This window comes from Silurus meridionalis, chromosome 12 (genome assembly GCF_014805685.1).
Source record: "Silurus meridionalis isolate SWU-2019-XX chromosome 12, ASM1480568v1, whole genome shotgun sequence".
Lineage (NCBI taxonomy): Eukaryota > Metazoa > Chordata > Actinopteri > Siluriformes > Siluridae > Silurus > Silurus meridionalis.
The window spans coordinates 21,480,123-21,497,594 of NC_060895.1; the positions used below are offsets into that span (position 1 = coordinate 21,480,123).

Genomic DNA, 17,472 nt, shown 5'->3' on the forward strand with positions numbered 1-17,472 from the left:
TTTATTTTGTTTTAAATCACATGTGTCTTTGGTCATTTCAAGACTCGACTACTGCTACTCTCTGCTGGCAGGTCTTCCCTGCTATTCGTCCACTGCAATTGATCCAAAACGCAGCTGCATGATTTGTGTTCAATCAGCCCAAGTTCTCCCACACCACCCCACTGCTGATCCTCCACTGGCTTCCAGTAGCTACACGTATCAGATTCAGAACACTGATGCTTGCCTACAAGGCCAAAAATGGACCAGCGCCATCTTACCTCAGTGACCTCATCACATCTCGCACTGCACCACGCTGTCTGAGATCCTCCAGCACTTCTCGACTGGTACCACCTTCTCTCAGAATGAGAGGTAAGTACAATTCAAGGCTCTTCTCTGTTCTGGCACCGAGGTGGTGGAATGAACTTCCCCTAGATGTCCGTACAGCGGAGTCCCTGACTATCTTCAAGCGACGACTGAAGACCTACCTCATCCTGAAACCCTTAAATTAGCACTGTCCAAGTTTGTAGAATTCAAGAGTTATATTTATATTAAGTTTGTAATCTTGCGTACCAGTGTAGATTTATTCATTACTAGAGACTCAAAGCACTTTTTTACGTCGCTCTGGATAAGGGCATCTGCTAAATGCCGCAAATGTAAATGTATATGAACAAAAGCATTGTGACACCTGACTTTTCCAGTCATATGTGTTTTTTTTTTCACCAAACTGTTACAAAAAGTTTGGGGGCACAATTTAGGTTGTCTTTGGATGCTGTAGCATGAAATGTTCCCTTCACTTGAATTAGGAAACACAAACCTGTTCCAACCACATGGTTTGGAGCTGAAGATCTTGAATGGCCTGCTATATAGAGATCTGACCTCAACCCCTATCGACCTGACTATACCATTGGTTTGTGCTTTTTAAAATCCTTTTAAATGTTTAGTCATAATTTTGATGTTATAATAGTCTTCACTCTTCTGGGAAGATGTTCCACTAGATTTTGGAGTGTGCTTTTAGAGATTTTGCTCCTTCAGACACAAGGGTGTTAGTAAAGTCAGGTACTGATGTAGGTGAGGTGAGGAGGCCTGGGGTGCAGTCAGCGTTCACATTCATCCTAAAAGTGTTCAATAGGGTCACAATGCGCAAGAGCATTGACATATGGAACAGGTTTAGGTCTCCTAGTTCAAATGAACGGCATCCAAAGACATCCTATGCAATTGTGATCCTCCAACTTTGAGGTAACAGTTTGGGAAGACCCACAAATGGGTGGAAAATCAGGTCTTATTTTCACTTTTGTCCAAATAGTGTAGACACTATCAATCATACAGCAAAAGCTCATGTTGTTTGAGAACATGATCCTTATGAAATGACTTGTATGGCAGATGCATCAGATGAAAAAAAAACAACAACAACAAAAAACACAGGAGACCTGGGGTGCATTCAGCGTTCCAATTCATCCCAATGGTGTTCAGTAGGGTTGAGATCAAAGCTCTATAGCAGGCTCAAGGTTTTCTACTCCATCCCATGTTAACCATATCTTAATAGAGTTCAATGGTGAAGACATTGTTCGGAGAGTTGCTAGTTTAAATCTTAGTATAGCCAAGCTGCCACAGCCGGGCCCCTAAGCAAGAGTTCAACCCTCAACTGCTCAGTTGTATAAATGAGATAATTGTAAGCCGCTCTGGATAATAATGTCTGCCAAATGCAATAAATGTAAATGCTGGAACAGGTTTAGGTCTTTGAGTTTAAGTAAAGGGGAAATGTAATTTTACAGCATAGAAAAAAATCCTATACAATTGTGTTCCTCTAACTTTGTGCATTATTTATGAACGAATGTTAACCATAATGACTTTATCATCTTTATGAAATCAAACTCATAAAAAGACACGTTGGCTTCACCTTCGTTTCGGCTTTCATTCAATGCGATCTTTCAGCAAGGACTGGATTTTCTTTTTAGCACTACTTCTGAAAAAGAAACGCTTCAAGGGAAAAGGGCACGGAGTTTCTCGCCACATGAAAAATTCATGAGCCGTAAATAGAAACTCAGTCTACTCCCCGATTTATAATCCCTGTGATTGCACTACAGCAAACATTTAAAGAATTTATGGACTGTGAAGGTACTGAAGTGAAACAACTTCATAATACGTACATTATATACACTCGCCATGCAAGTGCATACACATACTCACACATTTACAGGTTCCTCAGGAAGCACTTCTTTTCTTTTCTTTTACTTTTCTTTAATTAAAGGTGCACGTGAATTTAATTTATTAATCAGAGTTTGTGAATGAACTTTGGATAACTTACCTGTCAAAAAAAAAAAAAAGATTGAACGTATGAGGGCTGAACTTTGTAAGCTGGCACACGAGGCTCAACAGAGCTGCTATTAAATCGAGAGAGAATTTGGACGACTCGACTTCTGGCAGCTGAGACGCACTGACGTACATAAACAAGCTGAAGTGCAGAGCGTGAAGAGCTTATTGTGCCCTTTTATATATTCATAAACACGTGTGAAATTCTGAACATGCCGCGTGCTACCACTAGGACTCCAAAAATATATGCATATCTACTGTACACTATATATAATAAAGGTACGCTGTAGTTAGTGTAAACAGATGTATGCTAATGTAGCATTTCCAGTCCGTAAATGCTAACCAGCTGTAACCGCTTTTGAGGTAAACCAGAAAATGATACGCATCTGATCAGGTTATTGAATCAAGGATTTTCATGTCCATTCATTTGTAAGCTTTTTCTTCTCATAATATGAAGGTACGAGAGTTTATTAGAAAACAAACGATCGAGAAAAAAGAAGCAATTTTAGACGATGTTAGCTCCAATTTTTCTTCCCTTCATGGTTATTCATTATATAGTATTTCACATAAACAGTCTAATTTAGAAATTTGCATGATTAATGGCTCCCACTGGAGTTCTTCTTATATTTAAAAACAGCTCGACTTGCCTCTGGAGATAAAGACCCGTGCGAGGAAATGTGCTGAAAGAGGAGGAAAAAAAAAATCCCAAAACAGAAAATGAAGCGAGCGAGGAATGATGGATAAACAAACATTCAACAGCCCCGAGAGAACATCAGAGGAACACAGTCCAGAGCAACACACACTGCTCAAGACTGTCAAACATATCATAACAACAAGCTCTAACTGCAACGTAAATCACTCCGGCTCGGCCGATCTGGATCTAACCACGGCGTATTTGGTTGCTGGTCACATTAAAAGGAAATCCACTAGTCATCTGCGATTCACGGCTGTGAACCAGAGCTGAGATCACAACCTTATCGGAATATACAGGTATTTATTATGGTATTATTTATATATATACTGTATGTGAGTATGGCTAAACCCTAATGAATCCCTAAGAATGCTGAATTAATAGCTGTATTTTTTTATGTACGATCATCACATCTTCATTTTAACAGCATTAATAAAACCTCTTATTCTAATAAATATCAATTTTTACGAAACCACTTTTGTGTTCAATTGTATTTCTTACTAGCAAGAAAATAATTATGTGAATCAGGTGTGCAATAAATAAATAAACAGATAAATACACACACTACATGCACAGTACAAAAAATTACATAAACTAATAAACTAATATATATATATATATATATATATATATATATATATATATATATATATATATATATATATATATATATATATATTTGCCAATATAATAATCCCACCAACAGAAATTATCTATACTTTGTTTTGTGTGAAGGAAAGATGGGTGAAGGGCAGGAAAGAAGGGAATAATGAAACCTATAAAATGATAAAGTATATAAATTATATATATATATATATATATATATATATATATATATATATATATATATATATATATAGAAACTATAGTATATGGAAACTATATAGAATGTTCTTTGTATGAAGGAAGGAAGGAAGGAAGGAGGAAGGAAGAAAGGAAGGAAGGAATTAAAGAAGGAAGGAAGGAAGGAAGGAAGGAAAAGAGACTGAAGGAAGAAAGTAAGGAAGGAATTAAAGAAGTAAGGAAGAAAGGAACAATGCCAGTAATAGAAACGATATAGAATGTTCTTTGTATTAATGAAAGAAGAAAGAAAGGAAAAATCCCACCTACAAAATAATATAAAATGTTTTTTTTTTGTGTGAAAAGAAGGGAAGAAGGATGATAGAAATTAAGGAAGGAAGGAAGGAAGGAAGGAAGGAAGGAAGGAAGGAAGGAAGGAGGAAGGAAGAAAGGAAGAAAGGACGGAAGGAAGGAAGGAAGGAAGGAAGAAAGGAAGGAAGGAAGGAAGGAAGGAAGGAAGGAAGGAAGGAAGAAAGGAAGGAAGGAATGAAGGAAGGAAGGAAGGAAGGAATGAAGGAAGGAAGGAATTAATGGGGAATATTAAATACTGGTTCTTCAGAAGAGTTCTACCACAAGAATCCTGGAGTGCAGGAAAGTCAGTCACTGTGTCTCTTCTCCTTGATATTGTGTTTAATATAATTAAATAGAACATGTATCTGGACTGTGTTTATTATTTTGCTATAGAATGAAAAAGCCTGACCTGTTCGATAAGGCATCTGTTTCCACATCCACACTATGATGGTTAATAAGACTTAAGCACAGCAATGAGCTCAGTGTGAATGTCTCACCTGCCAGGTTGTCCATGTCCTTGTCCTGCAGCAGGCTGACAGTGTCATCTTCGCCCTCCAACATCAGCTCGGCCTCTGGGCTCTGGCTTACAACTACATGGCCACGGAAACTCTTCCTCCCCTTCAGCATGTCATCTTCCTCATGACCTGGAAAGACAAAGCTTATTATAAGAGGTTCTATAAAACACTAACTGACAATGCCATGTGAGTAATCAGCTAATCATAAAGCTGATAGATAAGGTGATCATAACTAGTTATTAAGGATGAAAAGAAAAGGCATCATATTTAGATTCTGTAAACTTTAAGTACGCTCTATGATCACATTAATTACTGTCTATGTGGAGTTCATCGTGTGTTTTTTCCTGGCCATGTGGGTCTTCACTAGATTCGCCAGTTTCCTCCACCTTTTCTTAATTAAGAAGGTAAGCAGACTGGCTAATCCAAATTGCTGCTAGGTGTGATTTTTTTCAATTAAAATGTTATATCTATAGCACTTTTAACAATGGACATTGTCTCAAAGCAGCTTTAAAGAATGTCAGATTTATAGAACAAAGTACACGTATATTTATATGTATGCGTATTCATCCCTGATGAGCATCCTGGGGGCGACTGTGGAAAGGAAAAACTCCCTTAGATGGTATGAGGAAGAAACCTTGAGAGGAACCTTGAGGACTCAAGAGGGAAACCCACACTCATCTGGGTAAAACTAAGAGTGTGATTATTAATCATTAAAACAACACATACACCAGAGAATGAGAAATATCACGAGCGTGTGTGATTATGAGTAATGTCCTTTCTACAGTCGTCTACAGTCCGTTGGAGTTCCTGAGAAACTCATAAATTAGCTCAAGAGCCGAGATCATTACAGGTTTAACACCAACTTCTCCAGCTTTTAAATGTTCAATGATGGAGAAACAGAATGTTATTTTTTGAGTAATGATTAAAAATGTTGTTTATCCATAAAGTCCAATGTCTGGAATCTTCATAAAGTGGGATCCAACTGGAGCTGGAACGTCTCTAGATGGCTCAGGAACCTCGCAGGGTCGGGATCTTCAATGTGTCCACATGGTGCAAATACACAGTGTTTCTGGGATTGACTCTGGATCCATTATAATCCTAATCAGGATAAAAACATTTACTCTAGAAAATATATATGTACATTACAGCAAAGTGAAATTCTTTCTTCTATATTCCAGCACTGTGAGGAAGCTGGGTTCAGAGCGCAGGGGCGGCCATGATACAGTGCCTCTGGAGCACAGAGGGTTAAGAGAGTGGCTCAAGGGCCCAAGAGAGGCAGCTTTGCAATACAGAAGCTTAAATCCACAACTTTTCGATCAGTAACCCAGAGCTCCATGGAGCACCCATATTTTAATAACTGCACAATATTGACTCATGTTTTTATAATCAGGTAAATTTGGGAACACAGGCAAAAAGTTTCTCTTGCGTTTTTTTCTTGAAGAACATTTCAGTACGATTTCTCTTAAATTTTGAGTACCAGCTATTCATAGTTCCTGTGTCCGCATGGGTTTTTCGACTCTAGGCTTTGTTTAGCTTGGAAGAAAAAAAAAGTCACTGATGAGCATCGTTCAAAAAAATTAACCTTGTCATTAAGAAAATAAACATGAAGCAACCATTTCTCAGCCAGCCCATGGATGGAAACCCAAGAGGGCAAAAGATTAGAAAAAGATCCGGTGGTTTCACGTGTCTCGGAGGAAGCACATGCAAACTTTCACCTTCTCCAGTGGGTAGCTGTCATGTCAAAGGGGCAAGCAAGCTAGAGGATGGGAATTAGCAAACTGCTAAATTTGCAAGCAGGAAAAAAAAATAGAAAACAGGGATAAAGCAATAAAGGTCAAAAGACAAAACGACAAAAAAAGTCCCTCAGTCACCCTGCTGTTTATTAAACTTAATGAAAAACACTCATCCATCCAAAGACCGTCCAATCCTTTCTTCTGTGTGCCTGCAAGTCAAAGTTCATCAGCATGGCTTAAAATAAAAAAGAAAAAACGGAATAAAAGGCTATTCAGTTCCTCTGAAAAAAAAAAATGTCACCCTTAATTACACAAGAAAGCGGAGGGAAAGACTGCAGGCGGGTCTGTCACACGTCTCTGCGGTCAGACGTCCGTGTGGATTTGTCTTCTTCAAGGTCAGAACAGAGGCGTTCAGTAAAGACGAGATGGAAATGAAAGGATGGAAATGTGGCCTGCTTATCAAAAAAACTGAGGCAGGTTACACTCTTCTGACGTTTCTTTTCAAGAGAAGCCCTCCAAGGATTTCCCTGAGGTTCATGGACAGCACCTCGTGTCATGGGGTGGATTTGACTGTCATAGATTTTTTTTATAGCTGAAAAGCTTTCATCAACGAGACGGAAAAAAAAAAAACATGGTAGGGATTGGAGACTAACAGTTGATAGATAGATAGATAGATAGATAGATAGATAGATAGATAGATAGATAGATAGATAGATAGATAGATAGATAGATAGATAGATAGATAGATAGATAGATAGATAGATAGATAGATAGATAGACATTTACATTTGTGACATTCAGCAGACACCCTTGTCCAAAGTGACGTACAAAAGTGACAGACAGACAGACAGACAGACAGACAGACAGACAGACAGACAGACAGACAGATAGATAGATAGATAGATAGATAGATAGATAGATAGATAGATAGAAAATGTAGATGACAATAAAATAGAAACAAGTTAAAAAAGATAGATAGATATCAATATTGCTGAGATCAGAAGAAAGGATAAGTCATACAGTACATTTAGAGCACAGTGTAAGGGCCTTGCTCAAGGGCCCAAGAATCGCAGCTTGGTGATACTGGGGCTTGAAACCCCTAACCTTCTGATCAGTAACCCAGAGCCTTAATCACTGAACTGAGCCACTACTTCCTCAAGGAAGGAATATTCAATTTTGCAACATTTGACCATCAAAGATCCAAGAAGTAAAGCAGATCCCCAAAATTGGAAATTAGTAGAAATGCTGAGAAGCACGGCAGATAAACACAGCATCATGAAAACCAACACCGTTTAGATGTTTTCAAACGAAAGCACAACGATGTCCATTTGTCAACATTAGTAGCGAGGCGTGAAAAGCTTTTTGGGCCGGATTTCACTTTCACTTTCATTCCAGCGCCAGAATAAAACCAGACCCCACCAGTTCATGAAAGGCTCTGTGAACGCTCAGGCCCATACCAACAGATAAACACAGACAGGTAAAGAAACCAGATGCAAAACTAGACCACATCCCCCGCAGATGGCATTGCATTCACGATTGAGAAAAAACAGAATATTCTTGATCTGCCAATTTTAGGGGTAAGAGGCTGATAAGAGAAATATCTGTAATCAAATACTAAGTTAAAATTGTTAAAACCCATAAGATTAAAAATAATGGTGGAACATCTTTTACTTTTAATCGGTAGGAAATAAAACAAGGGTGTGCTGTTGTAGTGTAATAGACAATGAATTGATTAAAGATTAGCATGTAGAGTATATACAGTGATATAAAGAGCTTTATCATGTATTTCACTTTGTTACTTTACTTAAGTACATTTTTTAAGTATCTTCACTTCATCAGTGTTTTTAGGGGGGAGGGGGGTGTGTGGCCTTACATCACTACATTGTAATTTCTAATACACTCTATAGACAAAAGTGTTGGGACGCCTGACTTGTGACTTTTCCACCCAAATGTGGTTTTGCCAAACAGTTACCAAACAATTTGAGGCACGCATTTGTATAAGATGCATTACTTAAACTAGGAGACCCAAACCTGTTCCCAGTGGTGTAAAGTATTTGAGCTACTGTAGCGTCATATGCTGTCATTTTTCATCACTTTCTAGCTTTACTGAGTATCAAATATATAAGCAACTTTTACTCTCTACTCAACAACATTTATAACTCAATATATGGACCTTTTACTCCACTCTATTTAAACATTATCACAGTTACCAATTAGATTTCGCACGGCAGCTTGATCAACTGTGGTTTATTTATTTGTTACATCGTCATCGCCATTGTAATTTCTCAATTGATTTCTAATGGTTCTTCTACTTTGTGACTTGATTCTCTACTTTTATTTGTTAATTTAAGATCGCTTTTCGAAAGACTGCTTTAATACTCTGTTTTTTTTGTTTTTTTTTCCTGACTTGTTTGATCATTGTTTCATTCTGGCTTGTTAAAGAAGCTGTTTTGATTTTTGATTTTGAGCGATTTGATTTGTATTTTAAGAAATAAAAATCTTACAACTGTTTTTGGCTTTTCACTAACATGAGGACGAGAGCATCTTTCAGTGTACGTTCAATATGAGTCAAATATTCAAGTACTGTTTAAATCAGATACTTTAAGACTTTTACTTAAGTCATATTGGAATTGATACATTTTGCAGTAAAATATTTATACTTTTACTTAAATATGAGTCTCGGGTACTCTTTACACCTCTGCCTGTTCCAGCATGAGAATACCCCTGTGCCCAAAGCAGCTCCATGAAGATATGCTTTACATGGTTTGAGATGAAAAATCTTGAGTGGTCTGCTATAGACATTTGCCCTCAACCCTATTGAGAAGAACTCTATTGAACCTTTGATATGATATTAAAATATATATTAATGTAATAAAATATAAACCTTTCATTTTTCTTTGATTCAAATGTATTTTAAAGTTTTCGTCTGTTCACTTTGAATCGTGTACTAGATCTGCAAACTCACTATATATGCAAAAGGCCAGTAATTTCCAGGTTACATCCTGTGAGAAGTGTTTTATTAATTCATATATATATATATTTTTTTTTATTTTTTTTTTATATAAGTATATCAAAGTTTAGGTTATGAAATGTACACAATCTATTACATTTATCTGGAAACATTTCTTGGATAGACTCTAAAACAAAGGTCTAGTTTTTATTTATGTAAACTTTTGCCCTTTACAAATTGTAACCATGAAGTATTAAATACTCAATAGAAGCCATGGAAACCGGCTTAGCCTATAAAATGAGTCTCGTTTGTACTTCTAAAACGTATGTTTTTTTATTACTATTATTTTCGCTCCTCCTCTAAAAGGAAAAAGGGATTTCACAAGAGCATGGGTTGAACGGGAAAAAAAACATTTACTGCTTTTGAAAGCAGCTTTTGGGCTAGAGATATATATATATATGAGCGTTCGGTAGTTTTACTGTGCAATATGGAACAGATAAGGAGGCCCACAGTAAAGCAGTATTATTGTAGCCAAAGGTCCATGTTTTATATATTGGTGGAGCTCTGGGGCATTGCTTACCACTGGCCATACACTTTTATTGCCTTGCTGTGGTTATGGAGTCACGTGTGTCGCCTGTTCCTTTCGGGCTTATGAGTATTGGTCTATTCACATCGTCCTGAACTAAAAGAAGTGGAATAGCATAATGTTTAAGCACCATTGCACCCAGTGTGACTGTTATACACCAAAAATGGTGAAATTATCAGTCTTGTCTGCAGTTATTTACGTCCGTAAATACAAAGAAACGGAGTTGTGTGTAGCATTCGGTGAAATCGGAAACCAGTGAAAGTGGAAGGCGTTCATTATAATTCTTCTGCTTAGACCGTGCATCCAGCCAAACATGGCTCTGCGTTAGTGTGTCATGCAAAAATCATCCGTACAATCTGTACTCAATTTTCAAAAGTGGCACATGTTAGGTCTTTATTCAATTTTCTCTTTGCTCTTCCACTTTCTGGTTGCTATTCCCGGCCTTTGTCTGGTTATGATTTCCGTTTCTGCTCTGCATCACCAGAGAGCGGAGGAATAAACTAGCAGGATCTTTCATGGGGATATGCTCAGGGTTGCCAAGGTTGCGGTTCTAAGAGCAAATTGGGCTAGTTTTGGAACAAGAATGCTGGTGGAAGAAAAAAGCAAGTAGATCATGGTAAGACTTCAGTTTAAATATAGAATCTCTTTCCACCAGAATTCTGTTTTAATTGCAATGAATTGAAAACAGGAAAGAGGAAAGAGCGGATTGGATGGAAGGATCTTCACACTACACTGCTAGGACTCTGATGGCCAGGGATGGGCAGTATTTATGATACGTGTATTTAAAATATAAAATAGGATTTTGTCATTTGTATTTGAGAAAGTTGATGAAAATGGCTTCATATTTCGTATCAAATTATTATAGTGTTTTGTATTTTTGTAAATATTAAAATACTGCAAAATACTTTGTAAGAAATCTACGTAATGACATCATAAAAATGGGGCTTCTGATTGGTGCCTACTCAGTATTATGCCCAGACTTGTATCTCATGCCCAACCCCGATAATGGCTCTCTGATACTTGTTCTACTGCAGTAATCATTATGCAGTTCTGCTCCACTCTGCCCCTTCCATATCATTCTGGACAATTATTCTGTATATATAATATCATTCTGTTCAATCATTCCATCCAATGATTCTATATATATAATTTATTGTATATTCAATAAAAAAGAATACTTTCTATAATTTTTTATTTATTTAGTGCAGATTACTTTATTTGTATATCCCATATTATCTGCATTATCCATGTATCATCTGTATATAAACTGTGTATTACTTTTGTGCAGTTATAGGAAATATTTACATATATCCCATATTGTAAATATTTATATTCCACATTCTCTACATTGTGCCTTACACACATCCTGCGTATGTGTTTACATGGTTATATATGTATTGTATATGTTTACATAAATTCTTAGTGTACTTACTCAACAGCTCATGCACATTTTTCACTGCCAGATCCTTTATATTTACATTTATCCACTTATATATTACATGCTGTACATGTATGCGTATTTATCTGCACTTTCATTTTGCACAATTAAAACTGTTCTGTTCTTCTGGTAGATGCCAAACGGCATTTCGTTGCTGTGTATCTGTACTATGCAATGACAAAGTTCTATCTATCTATCTATCTATCTATCTATCTATCTATCTATCTATCTATCTATCTGTCTGTCTGTCTGTCTGTCTGTCTGTCTGTCTGTCTGTCTGTCTGTCTGTCTGTCTGTCTGTCTGTCTATCTATCTATCTATAGGCACCGATCAGGCATTATGTAATTACACATTATGAGCATTAGTATCACTTTACTGTGTGTGTGTGTGTGTGTGTGTGTGTGTGTGTGTGTGTGTGTGTGTGTGTGTGTGTGTGTGTGTAAACATGACTGTCAAGTACAATACAAACTTTTCAAAAGTAATTATGCTTGAAAGGTAAAGGGTGAAGGGACTGTGAATAGGGGAGGTTACTGGTAATGAGTATCAATCTGCACCCAAACAAACACACACACTCACACTCGCACTCCAATAACAAGCTATAAAGATCTTCGTGCAGGGTTTCAGTAGGTCACGGTGGAACTGCTCACCTGAAAATGAGGCTGCAAGGACACCTGGAGGCAGAACAAGCCGTTAAAGAGCACGATCGATATTAACTCCCACTCCCATTTCATGCTCACCCAATTCCGCTCGGCTAACAATCTAGCGAAGCTGAGGCCGGGAAGACGCGATGGTTTCACGAGGCTGAGACCTGGATGAAATGGCTCGTTATATTGTCAGCACACTTAACAGATGGAGAGGTGAGGGTTGAAAGCACACAAGCACATTTTCTCAACACCAACAAAAGGGTAACAATGTCTAGAAACTGGGAACGTGAGAACTCCACCTGCACGCTTTGGCCTCTTTTCTTTTCATAATCACTCCCTAAAAGCGATTCTGAGACCTTAAAGCTTTGTGAGTGCAATAATCTGTAAAAATAGTCTGCAAAAGTAAGGAGAAATAACACCACATCGGTTATAGAGGTGTTACATTATAAGGTCGGAAATCTGTAGACACCTGACGTGAGATTTGTATGTGCTTTTTTGCTAGAACAGGTTTTGGTCTCCTGAATCAGGTGTCAGGTGTCCCAAAATTGTTGTTTTTTCATGTATTGTATTTATTAGATTACAGTGATTTTACCTAAAAAAAACCCAAAACATATTCTATCATATTGTTTCACTCAGGAGAGGAGATGTAAATCTGTACGCGAACACATCTGACAGTCTGACAAGTAGTTTGAAAATATGCCACTCCAGATAAATCGGAGCCCTTTCGGACTTTACTCAAATGCCAGTGATTTTTTTTTGTGTTATCTGAGCGATTTATCACAGTCTCTGCTTTCAGGAAACCAGAAAAAAAGAAAGCTGTATTTATGTTTGCCCTCAGTGGTTATTTCCACCTAACCACCTCCACACGCTCACATACGCAGCTGTGCAGCCTGAACGACTTATTACTAGTCTGGCAAACCGCTCCATTATATTTCCTTTGGTCAGATTTTTTTATTTTTTTATTGGTCCAATATTGGATGGATACAACAATTCTTGCATTTGGTCAATGCTTTACTATATTCCTTAATATCACAATGCTGCATTCTATCTTCTAAGTGGCCTTGATGTATTTCCAAAAAACAGCAGCTATGGCAGGAATTTTGGGAAATATGAATGTACTGTTTTAGATATATATATATATAGAGAGAGAGAGAGTATAATCTATAGATAGAGTATAATCAATGGATTTAGGAAATAAAATATATACACTATATAGACAAATTCTTCTTCTTCTTCTTCTTCTTCTTTGGGCTTCTCCCATTAGGGTTCGCCACAGCAGATCATCCGTCTCCATACCCCCCTGTCCTCTACATCTGCATCTTTCACCCCAACCTCCTGCATATCTTCCCTCACCACATCCATAAACCTCCTCTTTGGCTTTCCTCTTTTCCTCCCTCTTGGTGGCTCCATCCTCAGCATTCTCCTACCCAATGTCCCTCCTCTGCACATGTCACTATACACTATATAGACAAATGTTTGTGGAATACAAGATTTGCATGGCTTTTTGAACATCCTAATCCACATTTGTGGTTTCAATAACCTCCGCTCTTCTGGGAAAATGTTCTAGATTTGGGATTGTCTTTGTGAAGATTTGTGCTCATTCAGCCTCATGGGTGGTAATGTGAGTAAAGTCAGATACTGATTTAGGTGAGGTGAGTGGGCCTGGAAAGCAGTCAAAGGTGTTCAGTAGGGTTGAGGTCAGAGCTCTTTGGTAAGAAATCTTCCACTCCAACCCTTAAAAAGCACATCTTCATGGAGCTGATGTTGTAATACTGGAACAGGTTTGGGTCTCCTAGTTCATGTGAATGGAAAATGTAATCATACCACATCCAAAGATGTCCCATGCAATTGTATACCTCCAACTTTGTGGTGAAAGTTTGGGGAAGAACTTACATAGAACTAAGCACCAAGGGCCTTGCAAAAGTCTGATGGAAGGACTCCCCCATGTTGAGAACTTCAGACCCCATTGCATTTTGTGGTTTCTCACTTTAAAACATTTCATGTAACTAAAATGGATGAAAAAACCTGGTAAACCACTGGCACTATTGTTAAAGAGGATGAAGCGTTTTTTTATTGTGTTGTTTCAGCACCATACTCCATTTAATGTTTAGATGATTTTTCTGTAACTCTGTCATTTTTCTATTCCTTATTAATTAGCACGTCTGGGATTTTGCCATACGCAAGGTTCGCGTTTTTTTTTTCTAGAAGTAAGAACACTTATTTTCTATGACACACTTAGAACTAAAATGCAGCGGAGCTAAGCCCTGACTTTGTCCTCGCTCGGAATCACGCTTGGATAAAGGCGGTCCCTTTAACGTGACAAAGCGGTACATTATTTCTGTCATCGAAAGCCATGAGAAAGCACAGGTCTTCATCAAGTTCTCAGTCAAAGCTATCCCGGTCCCTCAGGAGTGGAATGGACAAAAAATACGCATAATATTTTGTGATATATTATATACATCACTTTTTTTTTAATAATACTGTCAGGAAATATATTGCATTGTGTCAGTGTGGGTTAAAACATATGTGTTTGTGGGCTGGTGTTCACAGTGCTAACGGACACCTCCATAAGCTCTGAATGACAGAAAATGAATCGAAACCTACCGATGAGTGGCAATAGTTTGGTTTATAAAAATTTTGGTTATATACATATAGACTCCACAGTCACGTGAGAAATGAACGAACGACTCGGACCAGAGGACTCAGAAGATGAACTACTCAACTGTGTTTCCTGTGTAATGCACCGCATAGCATCTAAAAGATTTACATTATATTAAAAAAAAAAACCAAAAACTAACAACTTGGACTAAAAGAATCGAGAGGTGAACTATTTCATTCTGTTTCCTGTAAATAACTGACACAGATTTTGTGACGCTTTGCTCATGCACATCCAGTAGAAAATGAACGAATCTTCGAGACGACTCTTCTTCTGAGTCATATTAAGGACTCATTTAAAGACTCTTTAATTCAACCATGGTGAACATGTTGGTTCAACAGTACAGGAACTCTGAACGTGCACAGCTATGAGAGTAAGAAGCCTAAATCTGAACGTGAAAATTATTTACAGGGACCTGGATTGAACTATTTCTGGTTTCTGTCTATCAGAACTATCCTCAGGTTTATATCTAGGCTTGTGACACTCGAATTGGTTGGACTTTTCATATAATTAATGGACGTTCGGTGCCACCCAGATTTTGAGTCTGGTTCCTCTCAAGGTTTCTCTACTCATACCATTTCAGGGAGTTTTTAATTTCCACTGTCACTACTGGCTCACTCATTACCGATAAACTTAGAAAGGACAAACTTAAACTTAAACTAACATATGAATTCATATTTCATAACCCATAAAACCCACAGAGCTGCTTTAGGACAATGTCCATTGTTGAAAGCACTATCCAAAAAAAAAAAATGTTTCGTAGGATACAGAACTCTAGTAAGGTGTATTTCAAAATTCTCTTCCGCCACTCGCCTTTCTTTCGTTCTACTTTTCTACAAGCCGACTATTATTCGTAATCAAGTACAATATATCTGACATCGTAACTTGTGTCTGGTTCAGCTTCAGTCGCCTTTCAAGCCGTGCCAACTTTCGAAATCTGTTCGTAGGCAAAATGGAAGAGGAGAAAGACGAAAAGAGAAAATCTCACTAGTAATTACTGTGGCTGTGTTATGAACAGGGGCCACCTGCAGATCACAGAGCAGCTGGTAGGCATATCCTCTGTTTGTGTGTGTGTGTGTGTGTGTGTGTGTGTGTGTGTGTGTGTGTGTGTGTGAGGGAGACTTATATAGCTGCCATCTGACATTTTCCCTGAAACTGGATCAATGTATTTACAATTTCAGTGCATCAAGGAAACGAGTCGATGAATATTTCAACCTAAAACGTAAATCTGAAACATGCCTCGTGAGTAACCGTTTACCGCGCCAGAATTCCGACCCGAATTCAGAGGAAACGTTCATCCGAGTCGAGTAAATAGGACAACCCGATCTATCGCTCTTGCCAAGTTATAGATTCGCCCTTGTTCCCTCAATACAGCCTCTTCTCGTATTCATCCTGAAGGGCCCAGAGGAAAAGCGCCGGGAGTAGTTAATATTATTGAACCGTTTCGTTTTAAAAGCCAGTGTTGCATGACACTGAGCCAAATCGACATTGTGCGTCAGTTAGAACAAACAGGTCAAAAGGAGCAGTGCAGTTCGCTTCACGATCCTGTGTGTTGCTGGCGTAAGAAAATCCGCTATAAAATCTCACCACCATGTTCCTCTGACAAGTCTTGTAAATGTTCCTGCTATAAAATTAAGAACAAACTTTTTCTCAGCTTTGTGAATATACATAACCTCCAAGAGAGGCCTGGATAAAGCTCTGTGTGCATGTGTGTGTGTGAGTGTGTGTGTGTGTGTGTGTGTGTGTGTGTGTGTGTGTGTGTAACCCACATGAAACAATGATGTTATTCTGTATAAAAAAAATGTGATTTGGGGATAATGAGCCAAACTCCAGCTGTGTTTTGATTGGCTGCTGGCAAAATTACTCACCGTAGTCGTCCAGAGACTTGCACGAGATGTCCAAGTGGGTGGAGCCAAAAGGGTTCCTGACAAATCTCCGCCTCCTCCTGAGATCATCTTCCCAGTAGTCAAGACGCCAAAAGTCATGCAGCTGACTGCAGAGAGAAAAACGAAAAGAACACATTAAGCAAGACTTAATTTTGTAATCATTATTTTTAATACAGATATTGGTAAGACATCTAGATTTAATGAATATGCATATTAGATATGCTAATATGCATATTAAATTTTTTTTTTTAAATGTAACAAAAATGAACAAAATAACATTTATGAGTGATCAGATATAACAAAGAAAAGGAATAATATATACAGGTAGTCCCTGACTTACAGTACGATGGAGATGCGTTACACTGTCGCCATCGTAACTTGACAATATCGTAAGATGAAACATTTCTTACCGAGGAGTCTTAAAGAATAATGTTCAGTATGGAGTAGTACACTTTGATTTGTTTAAATTTAATAAAATACCCAAACAAATAACCAAACAGAGCTATTTACATTACCGTATTGCATACACGCCACAGTCTACAGTATATGTATTGTATGTATGTGTCGACAGTAGGGGGCGGAACGTACGCTGTTACATTTGCCTGCCGCACGAAACTTTAAATATTTTTACAATTTTGACAATTTTTACGTATATCTATCGTCATTGTAAGATCGAAAAATCTCAAGTCAAATCATAAATCATTGTAACTCTGGGACCTATATATATATACATAACACTTCATATTCTCATTATTAAAAGTATTGGCATCCTTTCAAAAAATATCAAAAAAATTAACAATCACCTTATTTATTTGTTTGTTTGTTCCTTTTTCCAGAATTCAACATTTAAAAAAATATTTTTCTTTCTTTTTTTAGTTTTTGGATTAAAATCCTTAAAAATACAATCAACACCATATTTGTAAAAGAAACTGAATATAATCATACAATTAAGA

The 17,472-nt window shown here is 37.6% G+C and overlaps 1 protein-coding gene across 1 annotated transcript in view; it reads right to left on the bottom strand.

Annotated features, from left to right (window-relative positions):
• Positions 1-17,472, bottom strand: part of nbeab (neurobeachin b) — a 426,194-nt gene that overhangs the window by 126,775 nt on the left and 281,947 nt on the right. The window contains 2 exon segments of the mRNA XM_046863205.1: positions 4,609-4,755; positions 16,502-16,626. Of these exon segments, the coding sequence (XP_046719161.1) occupies positions 4,609-4,755; positions 16,502-16,626 (272 nt within the window).